Source organism: Corylus avellana, chromosome ca8 (genome assembly GCF_901000735.1).
Source record: "Corylus avellana chromosome ca8, CavTom2PMs-1.0".
In the NCBI taxonomy this organism is placed as follows: domain Eukaryota; kingdom Viridiplantae; phylum Streptophyta; class Magnoliopsida; order Fagales; family Betulaceae; genus Corylus; species Corylus avellana.
The window spans coordinates 20,108,844-20,133,525 of NC_081548.1; the positions used below are offsets into that span (position 1 = coordinate 20,108,844).

A 24,682-nucleotide genomic window follows, 5' to 3' on the forward strand; every position below is an offset into this window, starting at 1 on the left:
AGAACCACAGGAGAAGATCTGTGCACAGACAAAATGGCCAAAGCCGACGTGATCGATGCAATAATCCTACTGCATACATATTTAGATGGAAATATATAAGCAAGTGCAATATATATGTTGGTCTCTCAGAATTCGAATCACTGGAAGCTGTTCCATTAACGCAGAGACATGTACAGAGAGACAATATATGTATATATGGCGACCGTAGATGGTGGCGGCCGGTGATGGGCTACAATATAGAGGTTGGTTGATTTTTTTGTGGTTAGCGTAGATCGGCTAACGAGATTTAGATTGATGTGGTCAAAAGCTTTATAGGATTCTTGGAAGCTAAGGATTCAAGGCAAAATATTGTTAAATGATAGTGAGGAATCCAGGGAGGCATACAGAATGCCTCACAATTTCATGCCTGATGCCCTCCAAGTGACCAGTAAAATTCAGTTTTGGTTTTCCTCCGATTTTAAATAAGTATATGCTCTAATTAATTAATTAATGGCAAGCCATGTCATACCAATCAATTAATGCACATGACTCTCATTTGACACATCATATACTAACTGTACGAACCATGTGGGCCACCCCTCTATAAGGAGAGAGCGCCCCATCCCAGAGAGGGGCCACATTTATTTAGGATATAATTCACCCCTATTTTTTCCATCTCATCCTACAAATTCAATTAGATTTGTGGATTCATGTAGACCCCACACAAATTTAATTGTAGATTCATCCATTCACTATGTAGATGGTTAAAAATAGAATGAATTCTAGCATTTTTCTTTCTAGAGTAATGCTAGTTTTCCACTTAAAACACGGGCGGGTACGTAGCTAAAGTGAAAATCTAGTAGCTATAATGAATTACCACTGCTTTGCAAAACCAACAAAACTACAAAAGCTGCTTGATATGGAATCATTGATATAGGAAACAAAGTTGTTTGGGCAACAATTATCACAATCAGTTATATGTAAGGTTACAAATGTATATGCAAGGTATACAAGAATCCTGATGCTAACTATAACACTCCTACCGGAAATAACTACCGCCCAGGGGCTCATGTACTGTCAGTCGGCCATGGGTTCACAGGAAGAGGTGGTGGGTTTGCTGGTGGGGGTTGAATGAGTCTGAAACTTGCCATGAGGGCAATATGGTCCGATGAGAATTGAACTGATGGAAGACCAGTGCCAAGGGTTTGCTTGTCAAGAAGCTCTAACAAACCTTCAACTCTCAAACTGTTCTCTGATCCAAAGAATGATATGAAGTTAGTGGCAAACAATATACAAATAGTTCAAAACCCAAAAATTAAGGGCATTTTGATAGTATGAGCAGGTGATATCATTCTGTCAAGGTTTAACAGAATCATTCAGCAGATAATCAGCTAAAATTGTCTTTGATATCTGAAAGGGGACCATGACAGCAGCATGATCAAACTCATTTCAAGCATTACATAGCCATCATTGAGTTTGATTGAACTCTTCCAAATAAAAGAGGAGTTTTCTTCTTTAATCCTCTTTTTTTGATCACTTCTGCAACATAGGTTGGTATCAGTGACAAGTTATTCCCTAGCTTGATGGCTAACCCACACAACAGTGTCAACAACCCTAGCAATGACATTCGCAAGAGAGAGGCAGGACAGGCTTTACACAATAATCAAATAACTCTTGCTCGGCTAACGGTGGATCCAGATATGAACCATGAAAACAATAGACTTGCAACTATGATGGGGCTCGTGTTCAACCTGTTTTGTAATCGTGTTTATATGCCTCCAAATAAGTAGCCAGCCTATAAGGTCTATGATGAAGAGTTTGTCAGAGGTGCATTCAAACATTTTACTGCAAACAATCATCAGGATCATGATAATTAAAAATCTAGAGATCTTTGCTTGAATAATGACCTATCAAGCTTTAAGGGTCAATATTCATATAAAAAATTTCTTAGATTGGCTGAACGAGATTGAGAGATTCTTTGAATATATGGAGATTCGTGGGGAAAAGAAGATGGGTTTGGTTGCATACTAATGCAGATCGCAGAAGACAGGTTCTGGTACTGCGCTCGATCTTGCAATTGAGCGCACAGGTCCCTGGAAGTGCGATCGATCACCCGCGTGCTTGCGATCGAGCATACGCGGGGAGTCATATGTTATTTTCGCGTTTTAATTAGATTAAACCGACTTTATTTCATTGTTTTAATAGGATTAGAGTTTTGAGAGTCTTTATTTTGTTATTTTATTAGGTTTAGGGTTTTTGGGGTATTTATGTCATATTTTATTAGGTTTAGGAGTCTTGGGGCTATAAATATATGCTTGTAGCATCTAGTTTATCAGTTTATGTTGTTTATTGAATTTTGTTGAATAAGAATTACTCATAGGTGAGTTTTCTTCATATTTTTCATTGAAATCATAGATAGACTCTATATTTTGATAAGAATTTTCAGATCATTGATAGACTTAAGATTTGGAATTAGTTATCCGCTGCTTTATTGTTGCTCTTCGCTGCAGCCCACTAAGTCACACTACATCAATTCGTATCAAAGCTCAGTTACTTTCCATGATTGGAGAGGAGCGACCGTTTTGCAGACATGAATGAGGTGCATGTGCGCACGAAGGCAGCACGTAAGGAGCAACCGGCAATTTGTTTGCGGCACATGGGTTGTGGGCCAAACGATTGTTGTCGCCAACCAAGACCGCTATTCGAGGAGGTGGAAGGCAAATCTATCACTGAACGTCAGTAACACATGAAGGATCGACTCAAGGCTATGAGGGATCAAATTGAAGACCTCACTAGCCAAGTATCCAACTAGTGTGGTTAACATGAGAGTGGATTCGGAAACCCTTTTGCGGAGCGCCAAACGCACGGACGTCAGCACCATGCGCAAGCTCATGCCAATCTATGGGTGAACGGGTTCAAACTCAATATTTCGGAATTCCAAGGGGATCCACAACCCAAAGAATATCTGGATTGGGTGATGGCTGTTGAAGAGGTTCTTGAAGTCAACGGGGTGCCTGATGAACGACGAGTCTCTTTGGTGGTACATACTTTCCGGGGAAGAATTGCTGTGTGATGGCAGCAATTGAAGCAAACTAGAATGCGGCAAGGCAAATTGGAGATCAATAGTTGGGAAAAACTATTGAAATACATGCGAGTCGCTTTCTTGTCCCATAGTTATACCATGGGCCGAAAATCACAAAATTGGAGACAATGGTCTATAGCTGTGACAAAGAAAATATAAAAGTCCTACAAAAAAGAGGTGTCTAAGGAGTCGGCGGAGGTCAAGCATCAATCAGTGTCTCGATACATTGAAGGTACGTGCTGAAAATTTCAGACTACATGCACCATGACAGGCAAGGGTGCCAAGCTTGTCATCGATCCAAGGAGTTGTATGAATGTAGTCTTGAAGGAAGCGGTTCGGAAACTAGGGCTTAAGACCAAGAGGCATCCTACTCCCTATCAATTGGAGAGGCTCACGAAAGGAAACGAGGTAGGAGTATCTAAACATTGCCAAGTGTCTTTCTCTATTGGGGCTAAATATGTGGATCATGTGTGGTGTGATGTGGTCGACATGGATACGTGTCACCTATTGTTGGGAAAGCCGTGGCAACATGATAAGGGTGTTATCCATGATGAATCAAAGAACACGTACAGTTTCATGGTTGACAAGGTCAAGTTGACATTGTTACTTAACCAAGAAGTGGGGCCAAAACCTTCACAAGGGGATGGTCAGCCACTAGTAGCAAGGCCAAAGCTAACTGACACAGAAAGGGCCATCAAGAGGGTATATAGTATCGGAAGTGGATGAGGATGACATGGTTTCCTATGGTGAGGTGACGTGTCAACGGGAGGAAATACGATTAGACGACCGGGGTCCACGGCACGAGACCTTAGCCATTATTCACAAGCACCTCCACCTATCAAGTCCATATTATGCGGAGGAGGAAGGTGAAGGGGCTGGTGAGGAGTTCCAAGAAGATGGATTCATTAATGAAGAGTTCGAGCAACAAGAAGATGTTGAAGAACCTTCACAAGAAACACCCTTGCCATTCGACCAAGAGGAAGAGCACGAAGAAGATGAGTTTCTTTCCATGTTTGGCGACCTACTCCAAAGAAGATGATCAATTGGAAGAGGAAGAGCCCATGGATGACATCGCCGAGTATGAAGACTTTTTAGATGAAGTGCCTAATTTTAATGGTGAAGAGAGTGACTATGTTAATTTCCTTGGGGTTGAAGATATTTTAAATTCTCATAACAATGATTATAGTGAGTTTTATGCGGATGAGGAAAATTATATGTTCACAAGGGAAACAATGGCTGACCCATTCTTGAGTATTTTTATGGCATGTGGAAGAGAAAATGAATGAGAGAAGTACGGCAAATCCGAAGAATTGTCAAGTGGTGTATAGGGCGTTCCCGACAAACATTGAGGTATGTCAATGATGAGGAGCGTCACACTTAGTTTGGGGTGTTGCCTTGTCTTGATCTTGAGGAAGGGTGAGTGGAATGAGTTAACTAGGCATCCGAAGGACCGTGGAAAGAACCAGCCGAATTCGAAGGCGAATTCTCTCCAACAAGGGGAGAATGATGCAGATTGCAGAAGACAGGTTCTAGTACTGCACTCAATCCTACGATCGAGTGCACAGGTCCCTGAAAGTGCGATCGATTGCCCGCGTGCCTGCGATCGAGTGCATGTGGGGAGTCATTATGTTATTTTCACGTTTTAATTAGGTTAAACCGACTTTATTTCATTGTTTTAATAGGATTAGGGTTTTGAAAGTCTTTATTCTATTATTTTATTAGGTTTAGGGTTTTGGGGGTATTTATATCATATTTTATTAGGTTTAGGAGTCTTGGGGCTATAAATACATGCTTATAGCCTTTAGTTTATCAGTTTATGTTGTTTATTGAATTTTGTTGAATAAGAATTACTTATAGGTGAGTTCTCTTCATATTTTTCCTTAAAATCATAGATAGACTCTATATTTTGAGAAGAATTCTTAGATCATTGATAAACTCAAGATCTGAAATTAGTTATCCGTTGCTTTATTATTGTTCTTCGCTGCAACCCACTAAGTCACGCTACATCACGTACAAACTAACGGAAGGCGCTTTGGTAGGTAACTAGGTTGGAATAAACATAGATCTCAAGGATACGGCGAAGGAAGGCGCGAGTGCAATATTGGATGAAGATGAAATGCTTGTTAAAGATAAGATTTTTACCTCCATATTAGGAAAAACCCTTGTTTCAGCAATACCAAGATTGCAAGCAGGGGAATAGGACAATTCAAGCGTATACTAAAGAGTTCTATAGGCTGTCTTCTCCTAAAGATCTCATGGACATACAGGCGCAACAAGTGGCTAGATTCATTGGAGGATTGTGATTGGTGATCCAGGATAGAGTTTCCATGTAGACCAGGTATATGTTGGCAGATCCCATTAGTTTAGCCACACGAGTGGAGTCACAATTGGATAGAATGAGAGCTTAAGCGTCTAAGAACTCCTCCTTCGAAGCCTACAGTATCACAGCCATTAAATTCCCTCCAGTAACGACCCAAGAAAGATCAGTGGACCGTGACACACCACAGAACTGCATCTGCAAGTAAGGATGCTCCTCAAAATGTTTATGGAAAACTGGGTCCAGATAAGTGTTATATATGCAAGCAACCAGGAAGTTGGTCTAATCAAAGGCACCAAAAAGGAATAGTAAATCAAGTGGAAGCCAGGAATGATGAGGAGATTGAAGGTCTGGATGATACGACACTTGCTTATGAGGAGGACTAGATAACTAGAGAGGATGGAGGAGAATTTCTCAGGAGATCATTGGTTGTTAGGAGGCTATTAATGGCATCTAATCAAAGGGAACCTCCTCAACGCCACATCTCAAGACGCAGTATACGATGAATTGCAAGATGCAATGTAATCATCCATAATGGTTGTAGTCAGAATATCACATCCAAAATAATGGTGGTGAAGTTGGGATTAAAGAGAGAAGCACCCAACGCTGTACAAGATTAGTTGGATCAAGTGTAGCACAAAAATAGAGATAACTAAAACCTGTTTGGTTCCCTTTTCTATTGGAAAATATTATGAGGATGAGGTGCTATGCGACGTAGTAGATTTGGATGTGTGTCATATGATCTTAGTGAGACCATAGCAGTATAATATAGATGCCATGCATAGAGGGCGAGACAATTGTCTGTATTCATGAGGGGGGATCAGAAAATTGTTTTAAGCCCGATGAAAGAAAGGGAACCAAAACTGCTTATGTGGAGGAAAAGTCCTTTTAATTTATAGTGACAATTTCAGCAAAGAGTTTGAAGAGCATGGGCAAATTTTTTCTTTGGTTGCCAAGATTGATACCTCCACTTCAATGTCAATGATTCCAAGAGCATTACAATCAATGCTTGAGGAATTCAAGAAGATCATACCAGAAGATTTACTAGAGGGAATGCCACCGATGTGGGATATTCAACACCACACCCACTTTGTTTCTGGTGCTAGCCTACAAAACCTTCCCCGCTATTGAATGAGTCCAAAAGAAAATCAAATTCTACAAAAAGGAGTGGAAGGACTTAAAGCCTTTTATTGGTAAATTTGTAGCTGTTGCCTTTAATGAAATCTTGATCTCTGGCCAAAATGAGAATGCCCTCTTGTTGCCACAATGTTGCATTAAAACAAACTATATATTAATTTGAAGTGCAATTCTTGACAAAGAGCTTGGTGCTTCTAGGATTTGTAGTCTGTGTCGAGGAAACTCAGGTTGAAGAGGATACATTCCAAACCATATGTAACTGGCCAAGGGGAGTCCAAAACTAGTTAAGAGGGGGTATGTGAGAAAATGAAGAACCATGTCAGAAATGGTCAACCCATGAGCTGGAACCATATGCAATCATAAGAGCATTGAAAGTGTGGGAGCACTACCTAATATAGTGGGAGTTGTGCTGTACTTGATCATCAAGCTTTAGAATTCCTTGAACAGGTAGAGCAATGTGAACAGAATGCGTGCTAGATGGATTGCTTCTATGGCTACATACAATTATTTACTTTCATGCTGATAATACAAAGTGTTGAAAAAAAAAGACTTAATAATCTCCAAATTCCTCTCACAGTCCTCAAAACTCCTATTGTTTCTTTCCCTCCATAGACACTACAAGAGGCACAAAGGCACCATCTTCCATACAACAACACTCCGAATGCTGCCGGTATTCCACCAACAAGCATACAAATCGACTACTCATCTAGGCATAACCCAAGACAACCCAAATTGATTGAAAAAAACATTCCAAATGGCACACGTACCTCACAATGAAGAAGAAGATGGTCCACGGACTCCCCATTCTTTTTGTACGTACAATACCTATTAACCACAATGACGCCCCACTTCCAAAAATTGTCAATAGTAAGGATCTTTCCTAGAGGCACCGACCACACAAAAAAGGTCACCCTCAACAGAACCTTAGTCCTCCAAACACTCTTCCAAGGGAAACAAAAACCATCATGACAACCCATGACCTTGTAAAAGGGTTTAACACCAAACAACCCTCTTTTGGAAGGGACCCACCACAACTTGTTTTCCCCTTCCGTTCTCATTCTTTCTAAATACAACAACCTGAAAAATGAGGCAAAGGCATCTACCTCCCAATCCTGAACCGCTCTAGCAAAGCTCAAGTTCCACTAAATGAAACCTCCAAAAATTCCAAGTGAGCCGCAACAAGGGCATCCTTTGCGCAATGAATATCCTTAAGGGCCATATCCCTACACCAAAGATATGCCAGATTCTAACCTTAGAGCCATCTCCCACCGCAAATTAGGTATAACTATAGAACTTCCCCCAACCTCTCCTAATATTCTTCCATAAACCCACCCTATACACCCCAACCGACTCACTAGAACACCATCCTCCCCATGAACTTTCATATTTAGAGTCCACCACCACTCTCCACCAAGCCCCTCTCTCAAGCCCATAGTGCCCAAGCCATTTACCTACAAGAGAATGATTGAACTTCATCAAATTCCTAATCCCCAACCCTCCCACAGAGATTGGCGTGCACACTTGGGTCAACTCACAAGGTGATATTTGGACTCTTCACCTATCCCACCATATAAGAAATCATGTTGGAGCTTCTCAATACGGTTTGCAACACTCGTAGGGAAAGGAAAGAGAAACATGAAGCACGTACGTAAGTTGGATAGGGTGCTCTCTACTATCTTCTCAATAACACCGTTCCACATATGCTTGGTCTTATAGGATGCCCCCAATAGAAGACCAAGATACTTCAAGGGCAGGGACACAAAACAAGGTTGCAGATGCACTAAGAAGGAGAACAACACTACTAGTGACTATGAGCATCGAGGTCATTGGCTTTGAGTGCCTCAAGGAATAATATGAAGTGGATGAAGATTTTAAAGAAGTTTGGCAGTGATGTTTGCTGGGATTATCAAGAGGAATGCATATTCAGGATTGATATTTATTTCATGTGAAATCAATTATGTCCACCAAGAAGTTCACTTTATGAGTAGATCATGCGAGATTTCATGGTGATGACTTGAATGCACATTTAGGCCTTGATTAAACGATTGCATTTGTGAAGGAATGGTGCTACTGGCCCTAGTTGAAGAGAGATCTGGGCAACGTATCAAGGAGTGCCTGATTTGTCAGATAGTGAAGGGGTGGTCAGAAAACAGTGGATTATACTTGCCTTTACCCATTCCAAAGTCGCATTTGAAAGATTTATTAATGGACTTTGTAGGGACTACCATGAACTCAATGATGATCGGATTTTGTGTTTGTCTCCAAGATGACACAATTCTTAGCTTGCAAAATTACTTCTCATGCTACCCATGTGGCAAATATATTTGTCAGAAATTGTTCGTTTGCATGGGGTCCTTAAACCCATCATATCATAACGAGATATAAGTTCTTATCCTTGTAAAAGAGGTTTGATACGTCTCCGAACTTTAGTAGCACTAATCGCCCATAGTTAGATGAACAATGTCGTGAATGACTTATATTTCTCAAGTCATGGTGGGCCCCAAATGATTTATGACTTACTTTTTTCTTTCTCACACATTTTGTCTCACCCAGCCGAATTCTTCATGGAGAAGGTTTTGTTACTTTACTTCACAGCGAAGCATTTTTGACCGACTACCATTACCATTGATTATTTAACAATAGCCATTCAGTCATTTTTTGTCCATGAGAAAAGTGGCAGCAGCTCTTCATGTGACAGACACAAAAATAGAGTGAAGGCAGTAGCTTTGAACAATAGCAAACTTTTTGAGAATTAAGAGATTAATTTCTCTTTTGTATTTAATTCTCTTTTGTGTGTTAGTGAGTTTGAGTGTATTGGGGCTTTTGGGTTTTGAGTGGTTTTGTTTGTGCTACTCTTTGTACTCTACTCTTTTGATAATGAATTTTCTCCAGGTTGTTTCTGTCAGTAGATGTAGGCTTGTTAAGCCAAACTACTTAAATCTTAGTGTTTTGCGTGACTAATTATTATTTTCTATTCCGCTATTTTTTTGCTTCATTGACGATCCCTAGAATTATTTTATCTCAACAAACAGACACATATGGTCAATCAGGTTTTGGAAAATCTTATTCGTTGTATTTCTTTAGACCACCAAAAATGCATTGGATTTAGCTTTTTTTCCTAAGCTTTATGGCATGAGTAATACTAAAGAGTTAAGGTGATACAGGATGAAGTGTGGGAAAAGCTAGAATAGTCAAATGTCAAATGCAAAAAGCATAGAGATAAGGTATTCAAGGACGGTAATTTGGTAATGGTCTAAGGAATGATATGGAATGTACAACAAGCTCAAGAACAAGAAGTATGGTACTTATCAAATCGTTTGGAAGATCAACGAAAATGCATATGTTATTGAGTTGTCAGATAATATAGGTATATCTTCAGCTTTTAACATTGCTAATCTATTTAAGTACCATCCTCCTGATGCTGCATCATCTTCCAGTCATGCTCGAAGGCAAGTTCCTTTCAAGGAGGGGAGATTGATGCAGAACAATTTAGACAGATTACAACTTAATTCCACGTAATGTCAGGATTTTTTTTTTCTTTTTCTTTCTTTTGGTTTTCCTAGTAACTATAACACTTTTGCATTATTGAGTTTTCCTAGAAATTTAAACACTTATATGTTGTTGAGTTTCTTAGAAACTCTACAATTTATTCTATTTCCCCCTTTAAGAACTTTTTAGTTACCTAAGGATTAGGATTTGTTGCCTTTATAAAGTTTGTATTGAACCTTATTTCATTTATAAAGATCATTGAGTTTTATTGAGTTCCTTCAAATAAAAGAAAATTTTTTCTTCTTTTTTCTTCTTCCTTTTGTGTTTAAGGATTCAAAAGAACATGTTCTTCTATTTTCTATTGCTTCCACTATGTCACATTTAGTGTGCAACAATAAGCCAAAATGCTACATGGCCACCTTGGTGGCACCTAGGCTGGGTGATCAACAGAACCATTAAAATATAACTAATATTTAAAAATTAAACATTCTGGTCCAACGACTCCAACCCAATCATAAAACTAGAAAGCTTCAAGCTACCTGGCAGTGTCAATAGAAACACAAGTTATTATTTCAGGAAATGAAGTAGGATGACATATATCAAGCATGGACCCAAACTTATGCTCAATGCCTCAAGAAGAGTTGCATCAAAAGTGTACCTAGAAGTTTTTTTCCTTTTCCCCTGCAGCTACCAACTACATCGTGCTCTATTACTGCAGCTATTCATAAGGCTATATGTGATTGGCAGCTTTATGCAATGGAGTAAGAGGCTGCTGAATTAGTAAGCATTTACTGTTTACCTTACAATCATATCACAGATCGCAAACATGAGTTGTGAAGTAGCATTTTTCTGATAAGTTTGTTCAAGTACAATATCATAATTTACTATGAACTAATAATTAAACATTCACAGGAGGAATTTTAGGGAAGAAACTTCCTAAGCCATCTTTTAGAAATCTCACTCTCCTGTGATAGCACAAGATAAGTAGAGGACAGAAATTGCAAATTCCCTTTCACCAGTATTTTATAAGGTTGCTTAATTAGTAGAGGAATATTAAAATTTCAATGAGAAGGAAGTCTTCATCAACGCAAACCAAATTATTAAGACTGAGCTCTACTAGATAACAAAAATTATGTAGGGTAACAACTCAGATATAACATTCAGAATACCTGTGTAGAATATGTAATCTAAGGTTCCGCAGAAATCTGCTGTGAAGTTGGTGAATACGGGCTCTTCGGATATGTGATGCATCTTCCTCAGTTGTTCCTCAACCCTCTCTGGATGAAAGAAAGATGCATATGCACTTACCTGGAAAATATAACTTCCATGCATTAGCAGTTAATGGTGGCAGTCAGAAGTAATAACAAAACTAGGAACAAGAATTGTAATAAGAATAAAAATAATAATAACAGCAATGATAATAACAATCATCATAATGATAATCACAATAATATTCATAATAATAACATCATAAATTCATAATAAGAATACAATATCAATGATAATAACAACAATAACAACAACAACAATGATGACGCTGATGATGGTGGTGGTGGTGGTGGTGATAATAATAATAATAATAACAATAACAATAACAACAATCCAGCATCAGAATTCCAATTATGGGTTACTAGCACATAACCCGCGCTATGCGCAGGATTTTTCATTATAATTTAATTTCAACAACTTAAATGCATCCCATATTATTTTTCATTATAAGTTAAAATAGGTGTGTACAAAAATCTATCACGCCTCTTTTAATGAAAATATATACAACCAATACATTACTGAACATGATTTTTTTCTTTTTGAAGTGTACCAAACATGTACTTAATGAAAAGTATATAAAAAAATATATATAGTAAGAAGAAAACTTGAATTTTGATTATCAAAATATTAATAGAAAATTAGTAGGAAACTCTAATAATATTGTTGATGTGATACTTATTATATTTCAATACAAATAAAACCTATAAAGTTCTAAGCATTTCAGAAAAATACAGAGTGAAATAAACAAAATATTCTCTCTTCTTTTTAATACAAAATAAAACACATATTTCACTCAATATTTAATGCAATCAAATAAATCTCTTCAACACTTTCAAAAAAAAAGCTAGAAAATCCGCTTAAATCACAAAAACGAAAAAAAAAAAAAAATCCAATAAAATATTCAAATGAATTAAAACATAAAATCTTATTGGTGTGATACCTATTATATTTCAATACAAATAGACTTTCTAGAGAAATAAACATAAAAAATAATCAATTTACTGTCGTGAAAAATTTATGCATAGATATTCAAAGATAAATCCAAGCAACAAATTTTCAATTAAATAGACTTTCAAAAAATGCAGAAAATCCGCTTAAATCACAAAAAAAAAAAAATCCAATAAAATATTCAAATGAATTAAAACATAAAATCTTATTGGTGTGATACCTATTATATTTCAATACAAAGAAACTTTCTAGAGAAACAAACATAACAACTAATCAATTTACTGTAGTGAAAAATTTATACGTAGATATTCAAAGATAAATCCAAGCAACAAATTTTCAATTAAATAGAAACCCTAGATGGAATTAAATACAGTGCAAAAATAAACAAAATCTTTTTATTTTATAAGTACCTAATAAAACAAAATATTGCACTCAACACTTAACGCGATCAGATAAATCCTCTCAAGTTCAATGTTTAATTATCTCTTTAGTGTTTCAAAAGAGTTTTTTTTTTTTTTTTTTTTTTTTTTGTACAAAAATCAAATAAACACACTATAATCTTCCATTAGCCCACTAAAAATCCAAACAATTTATTATCTTAATTCAGAAGTTGCAATTTTCATCAACGAACAGATTGACAAAAAAAAAAAAAAAAAACAACCTACAAATATAGTTAATACTCAATTACAATTGTTGGAGAGGGTTGTGTTATTCTTATTAAAGGTTCGTTTGAGATTGTAGTTTTAATAAGTACGATTTTAAAACTTGATTTTTTTTAAAATTACGTTTTTGAAAGGTTAAGAATAAGAATTACTTTGGGATTGAATTTTTAGGTTGTCATTGTTGAAGAGTGGAGAGAGACAATAAAAAATAAAAAAAAGTTAATTCTTGAAGTTGTAGTTTTTCTCAAATAAAAAACATATACATGGAAGATTAAGAAGAAGAATTACTTCGATTGATTTTTTAGGTTGTTATATTTGAAGAGTTGAGAGAGAGACATGGGAAGAGAGAGAGAGAGAAAAAAAAAAAAAAAAAAAAGAAGTTAAATCGGTGAGAGAGAGAAAAAAAAAATCCGAAATAATTAGGAGATCTTTATTTTGTAGGGCTTATTATTTTGTAGATAATCTATTATTAATCAAATTGTTTTTCAATGGCTTATTGTTTAGAAAAAAATAATTCTTATTTTATAAATTATCTATTATTACAGGCACAAAGTATATGTAGAAAAAAAATTCGTCTTCTCTAACCTTTTCTAAATTTGAATTAAAAATATTAAAGGGACTAAAAGTATTAATACATAATAATTTGATTTGTATTATTTGTTTCCTTATTTGATTTGGACATTAATAATACTTAATATTGTGTATCAAATGTTTGAATTTAATGAAATCACATATAAGGAAAATTATTGAAATATAATTAAATTTCTTTAATTAAGCTAATTTAATGACCGGTTCATTATTGAAAAACCGGTTCACTTTTAAAAAATCGGTTCAAAAATTATGCCTTAAAAAACCGGTTTATCCTTAAAAAAAAAGGGTTCACGCCACATGTCGCAATATTAAAGCATTTCTGAAAGTGATTCAGCTTTTATATATATATATATATGATGGGTGAAAGTAACCAATAACAACCACATTGAAGTATGTACTAAATGAGCTCTTTCACCGGAGTATAAATTGTTTTAAAAAAAAAAACGAAAATATCATCCAAATATTGCATAGGCATATGTATTACTCCAGAAAGATCAAAGAGAAAACAAATGCCTCACCAGAGGCAATGAATGCCGAAGCTTGAGATGCTGATATATATCCAATGGATCCTTTGCCCCATCACGAATAGGATTAGTTTCGCCCTTGACTATAAAGATATGAGGATCACTGCAATGTTGAATAAATGAATCAATCTCATCTATTGTCCATGCTATTGTTAGGGTTTTCTATGAGTTTTTGTGAGCTTGACATACATTATTAGCTAAAGCTTCTGGTATTGATAGATCAACATAGGATTTGAGTGAGGTTGTCTATGAGTTGCTTGATTCAAGTCTTGATAATCCCCATATTAATTTCTTTGGTTTTGCAAGTGCAAGGCCTACATTTGGTCCAATATTATAAGGCTAGTATGCATGAGGGCGAAGTTAGTATTCGTGTTTTTTCCAAGATAGACATACACTGTTAGTCCACTTCCTAGTCAAATATGCAGAAAAAAGGGAAAATGGGAAAATGGCAAAGAGAAGGGTTTCACTTGTCAGGCTCAAAAAGGTCCAACAGAAATTATAATAAATATGGTTTATTTCCATATATTCCATTATTGATAATATATCCGTTGTTTATTAGATTCATCAACTAAAGGAAAATCAAGGACCAAGAAATCATGATTGGCAAATGAAAGCAGATAACAATCTCTTGATCACTTAAAAACGCCAACAAGGTCTAAAATTAGTATGGAGTGAACACAATTCTTTCCTTCTTCGACTTTTATTATGTTTCTTCCATAAAGAAATTTCAAGTATTTTCAATCTAACCCACTTCGCTGGTAAGTAAAGACTAACCTTCCAGGAAGAGAGTTAAAATCCCCACAAAGTAACAAAGGAATTTGTGACTGGGCAATGGTTTCAAGTCCGTTGACAAGATTTGCAACCTTACATTAAAAGAGAAGAAACAGTCAAATCCACAGTTTTTTAAATGGGAGTGTATAGAAGGAAAAGATCTACACATCGTGTGGTACCTGAAATAATTTTACATCTGGACATTTTGGATTTGCATGTATGTGGGTGGTTGCCTGATATAAAAGGCCTGAGCATGTCAGGATTCCAAGAATTAGAAAAACAAAACTGCTGGAATTGAAATAAATACAGTACCACACATATTCTAGACTGCAAGGCATCACTGGTGCTGCTATTATGCAGTTTCTCTAATACAACAACTAGTGCAACATTGTCCTGCAAAACCAAAATGATAAATAAGGTAACAGAACAACGATAGAGAAATAAGAGCCACAGGACTGTAGAGGACAGTGACTGCATAAGAAGTTAACACCTTCATCAGGCGGAAGCTGCCTTGCTTTTTGAGTGTAGGATCCAAAGCTTTAACTAATGGCAATGCTCTTTGATCAAACTCAACCTACAAGAAACAATTAAGAGTCATTAACCCCTTCAAATAGACCTTATTTGTCACACAGACTACAGATTTCTCACCTCATATGTCTTAATTGCTTTGAATAGATCACGACGGTAGAATATTGCACACCCATCAATTACATACTTGGCCATATAAATCTGCAAAATATCTAGTAAATTGATTTTCTTTGACACAATTAAACATGGTAACAAATCATCAAGTTTCTTCACCAAGTCTCATGAGTGAGAAACCATTTATTAGACCACATAGAGGGATATGTGGTCAAACGTGCAGAAAAAATACAACAGGATCACTATATGACTTGATTTTCATTCAAGTTTAGAGACCACAAATTAGGAAAAATGCACAGATCGTCATCAAATGGACATGAGTAGCATGTTTGAAAGCATAAATGTATAAAAAACTATATAGTAATGAACACTCTTTTATCTGATACACAAAACACTAATTATAAGTATAAAAGACTTGGAAGTTGTCAACAATATTCGAACATAAGAAGCTTGTCACAAAACAAGTTGAATCTCAAAGTAAGCAATCAAATAGGTAAAACTTATTTTTCAAATGATAAAACTGTTCAATCATCAATTGTTTTAAAAGCTTAAGCTAATAAAAAATGGTGCATTTAATCATTTAAATTAATATTCTAATAATCCCTCTCACATGTGGGCTAAAACTTTCCCTCAATTAGTAAGACCCAACGCGTGAAATATTGAACTGAAAATAAGAGTAAACTGTAGAGTCAAGATTCGAACTTAAGACCTTTGCTCTAAGAACATGTAAATCACCGATTGTCCCAAAAATTTTAAGTCGATAGGAAAGAATGGAATTAATCAATTAAATTGCTATTCTAACAAAACTATAGAATACCTAAATAAATCTGAATCCACATGAAGAAGAAATTTACTATAATGTAACATTCAAGTGCAAGAAAGTACATCATCTTCCTTTTTCTTCAAAAGATTAGACTGCTTGGGACGTTGAATGTCCATAAATGAGATTTAACTTGGAGCAACTTATGATAAGGCAATCTGAGTAAAGTATTCAGAATCCTTTTAGAGTGCAGCCTTGGAATTGAGAACAGAAATCCTTGCCAATTCTGAGCAAGGACTGAATTTTTTTCTTCATGCAAGATCATTTACTACTAGAAACTACAGAAAACTCAAGAGAGGTACTGTGTCAAAACAAAGGAAGAAATATTCTAGGTTCTCTATGTCCTAACACAGTCCACAAAAAGTTCAAAGGATGCTTTGGCCAACTCATAGAAGTAAAAAGACCACAAATATAGTTATCTGCATTAGATTTACATCAACTATGGCAATGGAACAGAGAGGACTGAAGGGCATTATTGCATTGTTAGTGGTTGCCTCATGTGGTGTTTATGATGAGAGAGAAATGCCCACACTTTTGAGGATTGAAAAATGTCAATGTTGGTTTTGAAGCTATTGCTTTTGGATTGAATGGCTGCAACTGATTGCAATGCTTTTACTTTGCTGCTCGAGCTCTTAGATTTTCTAAATATTAAAAAAAAAAAATTGTGTTTCTTTATATTTATTTATATGTTTGCACCTTTTCAATGAATTATTATTTTATTAAAAAAAAAACTCATGGTTCTATAATCCAAAACTCCAAGAATTAAAGTTCCATATATGTAAAGTCAAGGCACACTTTGGGTGGCTGAAAGCAAGATCATAATTGGCATCGAGTAGCTAAGCTTATGGCTGGATTAAGTCAAGATCAGATAGGTATTGTTAAAATATGTTAAACTATTGTCTTATTAAGTGAAATAGAAATTTCCATGTATTGATAACTTTATCTATTTTTATTTTAAAACTAACCCATTTGTAAAAAAATCATTAAAAGTAGTCTAAAAATATATAGTGAAGAGGTTACTTAGAAAATGTATAGCATATTACTTAAACCTTCACTTCTTATGCAAAACTTAATAAAAAAAACTCCCTTTTAACAAAACACGTGTTTTATATAAGCAACCACTAAGCTATAGCTTAGATCAGACAAAGAGGAAGTTCCTTACAAGAAACAACTAATGAGAATCAATATAATAATATAAACTACAAATATCTGACATCAATTATGGATAGGACTTCTTATTGTGACTTACATTATTCAGATTTCATTGTGACTCTTTTTTTTTAGTAATTCAAGATTTTATTAAAAAGAAAAAACACACGTTACAATCTAATGTATACAAACCAACGGCATCAGTAACTATCAATCTATGAACCACCACACAAAACTCATGTGGTAACAAGACTGGACACTGATCAACAAAATGACATTGTGAGGCAAAGACATTATAAGGGCGAAGAAACACCTCTCCTGGTAATTATCCTCCAATCTTACTCTGACAACTTAAATTTTTTCAACAGTTTCCAAGTTTTTTACTTTACCTATAGTTCTTTCATTATATTGATTATATGATGCAATTAAATAAAAAATTTCTTCAAGTTGGTAATGTTCTGTTATAGTTTTCTCGATCTGTCTCAGCACATAAGCAAGTCCACTTATCATGTAAATAGAAAAAATATCTTTTTTCTGTTCCTTGTCTCCGACATATAGCTATAGATGGATATTAAGAACACTGGGTTTTATGTTAAATGAACTACTTACATTCTAAAAACATTTACGACAAGGTATCAAGACATACAGGTTCCTAAATTGGCCAGTTACTTAGTTTAACACTTTAAGGTTGCTAAAAACAAAGCCATATAACGACAACAAAAAAAATAAACACCCTCTTCAGATCACAAATCATCCCACTTCCTACCTATATACGTTAAACACATATGTAGTACATATGTGCGGCAAAAAGTTAAATCCATGGAAGAGAAATGGACTTCGCAAATAAATGATTACCCATAGTCAGATTTCAACCATACCTCTCTTTTTTTTTTCTTGTACAAAACCGAGTACCCACAATTTTCCAGCTTAGGCTTAAAGAAATTTTCAAAATGGTCACTCTGTACCTGCCAAAACAAGGAACAATATACAAGCAAAAACAGTGATATGCTACCACGAACCACTGGGTTCAACATTCATACTAAATATTCCAGAAAAATATTCAAATTAACAGGAAAATCACCTCCTGAAGACAAAGGATATCTGCATCATATTCAATGATCTCACGGAGCAAATTCTGTCGACGGTATCCCCATACAAGAGCCTCTGTTGGGCAGTAAGTGAACTCAACTCCGGTAGTAGCATACAGATCAGCAAGGATGTTATAGGATAGCACGCTGAAAACTACCTCGTTAGAAGATTCGTCTTTAAGATTTGAGTTCCAAGGTTTCTGTAGATGTCTAATTGGGATCATACACCGAGGATGAAGAATCACAGGATCAGTCACTATTGTATTAATTTTAGACAAAGGAAAATGAAAACGGTCTACAGCTGCAGAGTCCAGCCTCAATCTGAAACCAAAATCATCCATTGTGGGTACATAAGTTTTCAAGGAGCCCACCTCAACCCATACTCTCCCTTCACATTCCACCATCATTACCCCCTGGTCAAACAATGAGCCAGGCCAAGAGCCAGAACTCCTGAGTTCTGTAGCTGATTTTTGCTTGCCAGTTAAATTCTTACTGATAACTTCAGCTGCATGACGATGACGCACCAAATGTTTTTTCCATGCATCTAAGAAGCAACTTGTAGAGCAATGGTAGCTCTCCTCGACTGGTATATTCAATGTTACACAAGATATGCACTGAACAGCAGCCAACTTAGCATGGTGCACAGAACATGTAATCTGTTCTCGATACCTACATATGTTTTTTTTGATAAGTAAAAAACCATTAAAAAAAAGAAAAAAAGAAAAATAAAGCAAATACCTACATATGTAAGGTTTACAAACTCAAGACAAGCTAAAAGCCACCATGTATCGTTCAAGTAATGAACAGCCAACCAGTGGCACTGTACCATCTAATTGTATGTAAATCAAAAACTTCAGGGTCGATACACAGGTGTGAACAAACACAGTCCATATTACCTTCAAAGGAAACCTTATGGTGTGAGGAATTAAATTGGGTAAACAAAATGTTAGTATGAAAGTTAATTAGAATTCATGAAAATATTGTCTCTCATTTTCAGCTTTATTATTCTATAACAGGCGATGGGAAAACCATAATTTACTTTACGTGTGTGCTGAAACAACAACAACAACAACAACAAAAAACCCACTTAGTATTGCCACATTGAACTAAAATGGAAAATAAAAACTAACTATGATGTAGAGACTCAGTTTGCATACTTGTTCTAGAGTTGTAAGAGGAGACAAGGAGGTTATGGTATGGTTTCGTTTTGTTCAACACTTAATTTCCTCCTCATAGCATTGTTAGCGGGGCATAGCAACTTCATCGTGAATGTCAAAACTTACTGTTTCGGCAGCCATCAAGAAGGAACCCTACTAGTCAGGATTTAATAAATGCAGGAAATTCAGACTTTAATCTATATATAAAGATTTTAACCCTTACTGTAAACACAACAGCTCTAGAGCAAAAGATGTATAAGATAACAATAAAAATTCTACACTGTAAAATTAGATGCTAGCATTGGCAAAAAAAACTAGAGCTCACTGCAGAAATAAAAGAGAGAAATGAGAGAAAGACGATGCAGAAAGCCCCCTTCCACACCCTACTGATTTGAGGACTATATATCCTTTTAATGGAGCCTATAAAGGAACACACTCTACATCAGCCCTATATATGGCTATAATACCGTACTATGATGCCTTTGGCAAATGTCAAGCTCCTGAAATCGCATTCTTTTTCTGGTTCTTCTAAAAAATTGTGAAAAAACTTGGAAAGGTTATCAACACACTCATGTTGATTGGCTTTCGTCTCTGGCCTAGACTCCTGTTTTTTCATAGTTTTAATTCGTCTCAGCCTAACTTAAAAAGGGTTGAAAATTATTTTTCAAAAGAACGAAGAAACAATAAATTGAGACAGCTCTTTTTTTTATTAAAAAAAAAAAAAAAAATTATTTCACTGTTTTTTCGGATAAGAAATCGGGCTTTAGATTGAATTGTCTTGCGAAAATGGAATTACCAAAAAGTAGAGAGAATAAAACCTTAATGCCCCATTCGTTTCAAGATTCCAATCAATTCAAGAATAAAAAACCCTCCACTCAAGTGTGCCTAATACACACTAACTTATCTTTTACAAGGGTCATAATGCTTGCTTCCTTTCTCAGCGCTTTCTCAGCAACCAAACAAACATGTAAATACAAGCACACGCTCTAGTTCAATATCAGATAAAGACACAAAGCACGAGGAAAGATTCAAAGAACAAAAAGAAGGGATATATTGATAGAAGAAACTACGAGACCAACCAGTTGAAAACGAGCGAATGTTGCGGGGCTTTGAGTATGCCAGACCCTTGGCCCTTGACCCGCACATCCGGGTTGATTTCGCAGCCGACGACCGGAGTCTTGGACTGCAGAGTCACAAACACTTCGCATTCCATGGTTTCGGATTCTTGTTGGCTCCTTTTAGCGCCAAGACTTCAATAGGGCATAAAAGTACAAAGCCGAAAGAAAGAATGTGGGGGATTTGAGGAGTTTCTTGGGGTGCAAGTTTGGTTTGGGTGAGAAGGAAGGCAGACAAGTGTTGGGTTTTGTTCAATGTGGAATGGAAGAAGGAAAGACTTCTGCCATAATGCGTCAGAAAAACCTTGGGGGCTTTGGTTTGTATCTTGGGACTCGCTTACCGCCAGTTTTGCACCAGAATAGTGCTTACGTGGATGCCAATTTATAAAATATAGAAATTTTTTATGTTTTATTTTTTTTTTAAAAAAAAAAAAAGATATTAAATGGTCCATTTTTGTCAAATTTACAAGCATTGTAAGGGCCGGTAATTTTTGATACTACTAGCTAATTTGATTAGAATTAAATATGAAATTATTAGATTAATTAAAGGATTTGACTCGTTTAATTAAATGAATCGATTTATAATTAACATATATAGTCTTATATACATGTCTCGTCACAACCTAAACTTGATATGTAACTAACAGTTTTTTACATCACTTGTGAACCTGACATGAAATTAACACAAAACTATCTTACAATAACAAACGCTTGATTTTTAAAAATAAAAAAATAAAAATAAAAAAATGATAAATGATAAATGATCCTATAGTAATTAGTTAGAACTATTGTGAGATAAAAATGCAATTTATAATATTACTATATATATTACATTTGAAAACATCAAAGAAAAAGAAGAAAATTAGTGGATGGAAATCAAAAAATTTATGCCAATCAGAAAAATCCAAAATCAAAAAATTTATGCCAATCTGAAAAAATCACTTTCTTTCTTCTCAACTTCTTTTATTTCGTCCCCAAGAAGTAGATTAATCAATTGGGATTACGCCTAATAAAGCAGAGGTCACTAGTTCGAATCCCCCTCTCCCCTCTTGCGCGGACATGTAAAAAAAAACTTCTTTTGTTTCTTTTCTAATCCTTTTGTAATTCTATGGATTCTATGATTTGCAAATTACGGCTTTAAGGATAATATATTAAAACTTTCCTTCTAAAAGCTTGGGAGGAGTCCATTTATACTCCTAAAAGGAAGTAGAAGGTTTGTTTTGGTTCAAGATTTTTTTTTGTTGAAAAGAAGATTGTAAGATTTTATTTTTTATTTTTTAAAAATAAGGTTGGCGAGAGAGACCAACTATAACTATTTTAGCTATTCTACTTGAGCGAGAACACATGTATGTTAAGAGCCGCACATGAGCTTGGTTGGATGGCTCAAAGAATGAAAGTTGTGCATGTGAAATACTTAAGATAAATCTCTCCTCCAAGCTCACCTCGTTAAAAATGCTTATGGTCCGTTTGAGTTTGTGATTTTAAAATGTACGATTTGAAAACTCAAATTTCAAAAACGCGTTTAAACATTTAAAAAATTTATAGTTTTTTTTCTTTTAAAATACATTTAAAATATTACGTTTTTAAAAACACACCCGTTGCCTGCAAATTGACAACGCAATTTTTTTAACATTTTGAAATTGCAATTTATAAAAAATGCAATCCCAAATAATTTAATTTCTATAATTTAATTTAAAATATACTTTTAGTCCGTAAAATTGTAATACCAAACATACTCTTACCTTGTTCGCAGATTGTTACTATATTGAGGATGAGGCAGATCCTACCATTTGGAAGGACCAATAGGTGCCTAAACCCAATTGTTTTAGAAAAATGCTAAAGACCCCAATACTTTTTCTCAAATTTTCATTTTCAAATGATCTAGTCCGTTCAAGAAATAAGAAGGTTTATATTATTTTTTTTTTTCTTAAATGAACATGGGTCCAAATCATTTGAAAAAAAAAAAAAAGTGTGTTGGATCTATAACATTTTCTATAATTTTAAAACCTCATATTTTATTTGATTTATTTATTTAATTAATAAAGGTTGGAGGGGGAGAGCAATTGTTGCTATTCTAATCGGACATGGCCATAATAACACAAACCCGCAGGGCACTGCTCAAGAGAGACTTAGACGGCGAAAGCCGCATGTGCACCCTTAAAATCAGTCGAGCCATAGCTTAACTGCCCGCCTCACAAGAGCATCGATGGAATTCAAGTGAGATAATACAAATAGACATAAGGATTCCCATGTTCGAGAGTCGAATGCTCTTGCATTATTTAAACCCCATGAAAATGCCTCTTAAATAATTGAACCACCACCTCTGGTGATAAATCTCATCTTAATAAGTCTGAGTATCATGACCAATACTCTGAGCTTCATAATGGAGTTTGGGTATAATTGATCATTACGAATTTGATTTGGAAGCATTTAGTCCCATGCTTTAAAATCTTAAATACAACACTAAAAAAATTAAAAATGATGGAAGCAAAATGAAATCCCAATACTTGGCCACGAAAAAAGACAAAGGAATCACAATTTTAAAATATTTGAAATCGTAATGTAATATATAAAGGTGAGAAGAATTTTTTATTGGCGACATTTTTGAAGAAAAGCGAAGTATTTTGCACGTGAAAACAACTAGAAAGTCAATTATCAAATATTTGACTTCAGGACATGAGCGCAAAAAGATGGTCCAATCAGAGCCGTCCTACCAATATTTATAAACTGAACATTTTCCCTCGCTGTACTGAGATTGAAAAAAATCAAAAGCAAAACGGGGAGAAAGAGAGAGAGAGAGAGAGAATGGAGGGATCGGATATGGAAGCCATGGACGACGCTCTGAAATCAAAGATAGTAGTTCGCTGTGCCAAAGCCGCGTTCCTGCTATCTGCGCTCAAATCGTCCCCAAATCGCTATGTAAATTCTACAACCGACGATCAACACGAGGTCACTAAATCGCGCCTCTCTCTCTCTCTCTCTCTCTCTCTCTCTATATATATATATATATATGCGAAAATTTTCTAAGTATCTTGTTATTTTGGAATTTGGCACAGGAAGTGGAGCTGATGAGGAGAGAAATCGGAGAGCTGAAGATGGAATTGGCGAGGGAGCGCTTGAAGAACAGGAGAGTCAAGCTGTGCGGCTTGATGGAGGTCGTTCTTGAGGTCACCGTGGTTCTATGTGTTTCCACTTTCTTCTTGATGCTCTCGCGCGCTCAATCTCGCTGAGCTCTGATGTGATGGCCATCTGTATTTGATTGTTGGTATTTGATTCTACTACAATTAGCTACTCCATCTACTTAGCGAGGCCCTTTCAGGTCGTAGCAATTATATACATTAGATTACTCACAAAAAAAAAATTATAGAAATTTGATTGATTTCCTGAAAAGGAGCAGAAACTGTGCCTCTGCTTCGATGTATGTTTCGTTGCAATCAACAACGGTGAACGATACCGTTAGAGATGCCTAGTCAATTTCTGACCGTCGTTCTGATCTCGGTATTTGATCTGAGTTTGAAATGATTTTTATGATCAAAAGCAAATCACACAGAAGAGTCAATTTCCCTCGCTGTACCCAAGTCCTTTACCTCTGTCTCCCATCCAAGACCACATTAGGAGATTATCCTTCTCTGGACACTGGAACTTTAGTAGCATTTATAATGTTTCTGATATTTTAATTTTTGTAATGTCCCCGTAAATTATTATTGGGTTGCAACGTTTCTTTCGTTAGGATTTTTTATTAAATCCAAATTGAAATTCAGAAAAAGGGCAAAAAATTAGGAAAAAAAAAAAACCTCGCTGACCCACGGCAAGGCTGAGGGTCACGGGAGACCCACCGCCTGGCTGTGGGTCTTGATTCAGTAGGGGGAGAGTTTTTAATTTTTTTTTTTTTTGAGATTTTACATTTTAAATAAGGGTGTAATTATACTTTCATAAATTCTT

General features: G+C 35.6%; 2 protein-coding genes across 2 annotated transcripts; one reads left to right on the forward strand and one right to left on the reverse strand.

Moving 5' to 3' along the window:
* Window positions 1–935: 935 nt before the first annotated feature.
* On the reverse strand, window positions 936–21,011 carry LOC132189890 (carbon catabolite repressor protein 4 homolog 1-like). The gene is made up of 11 exons (XM_059604721.1): window positions 20,705–21,011; window positions 18,462–19,137; window positions 18,259–18,345; window positions 15,418–15,498; window positions 15,260–15,343; window positions 15,082–15,162; window positions 14,949–15,002; window positions 14,773–14,861; window positions 13,993–14,101; window positions 11,174–11,312; window positions 936–1,231 (listed from the first exon to the last, which is right to left on the reverse strand). The coding sequence occupies exons 1-11, from the start codon at window positions 20,836–20,838 to the stop codon at window positions 1,047–1,049; spliced, it is 1,719 nt and encodes a 572-aa protein (XP_059460704.1). The 5' UTR covers window positions 20,839–21,011; the 3' UTR covers window positions 936–1,046.
* A 2,541-nt stretch (window positions 21,012–23,552) lies between these two features.
* On the forward strand, window positions 23,553–24,078 carry LOC132189031 (uncharacterized). Its single transcript, XM_059603506.1, has 2 exons — window positions 23,553–23,689; window positions 23,797–24,078. Exons 1-2 carry the CDS (start codon window positions 23,561–23,563, stop codon window positions 23,968–23,970), a joined length of 303 nt encoding a protein of 100 aa, XP_059459489.1. The 5' UTR covers window positions 23,553–23,560; the 3' UTR covers window positions 23,971–24,078.
* Window positions 24,079–24,682: the final 604 nt, after the last annotated feature.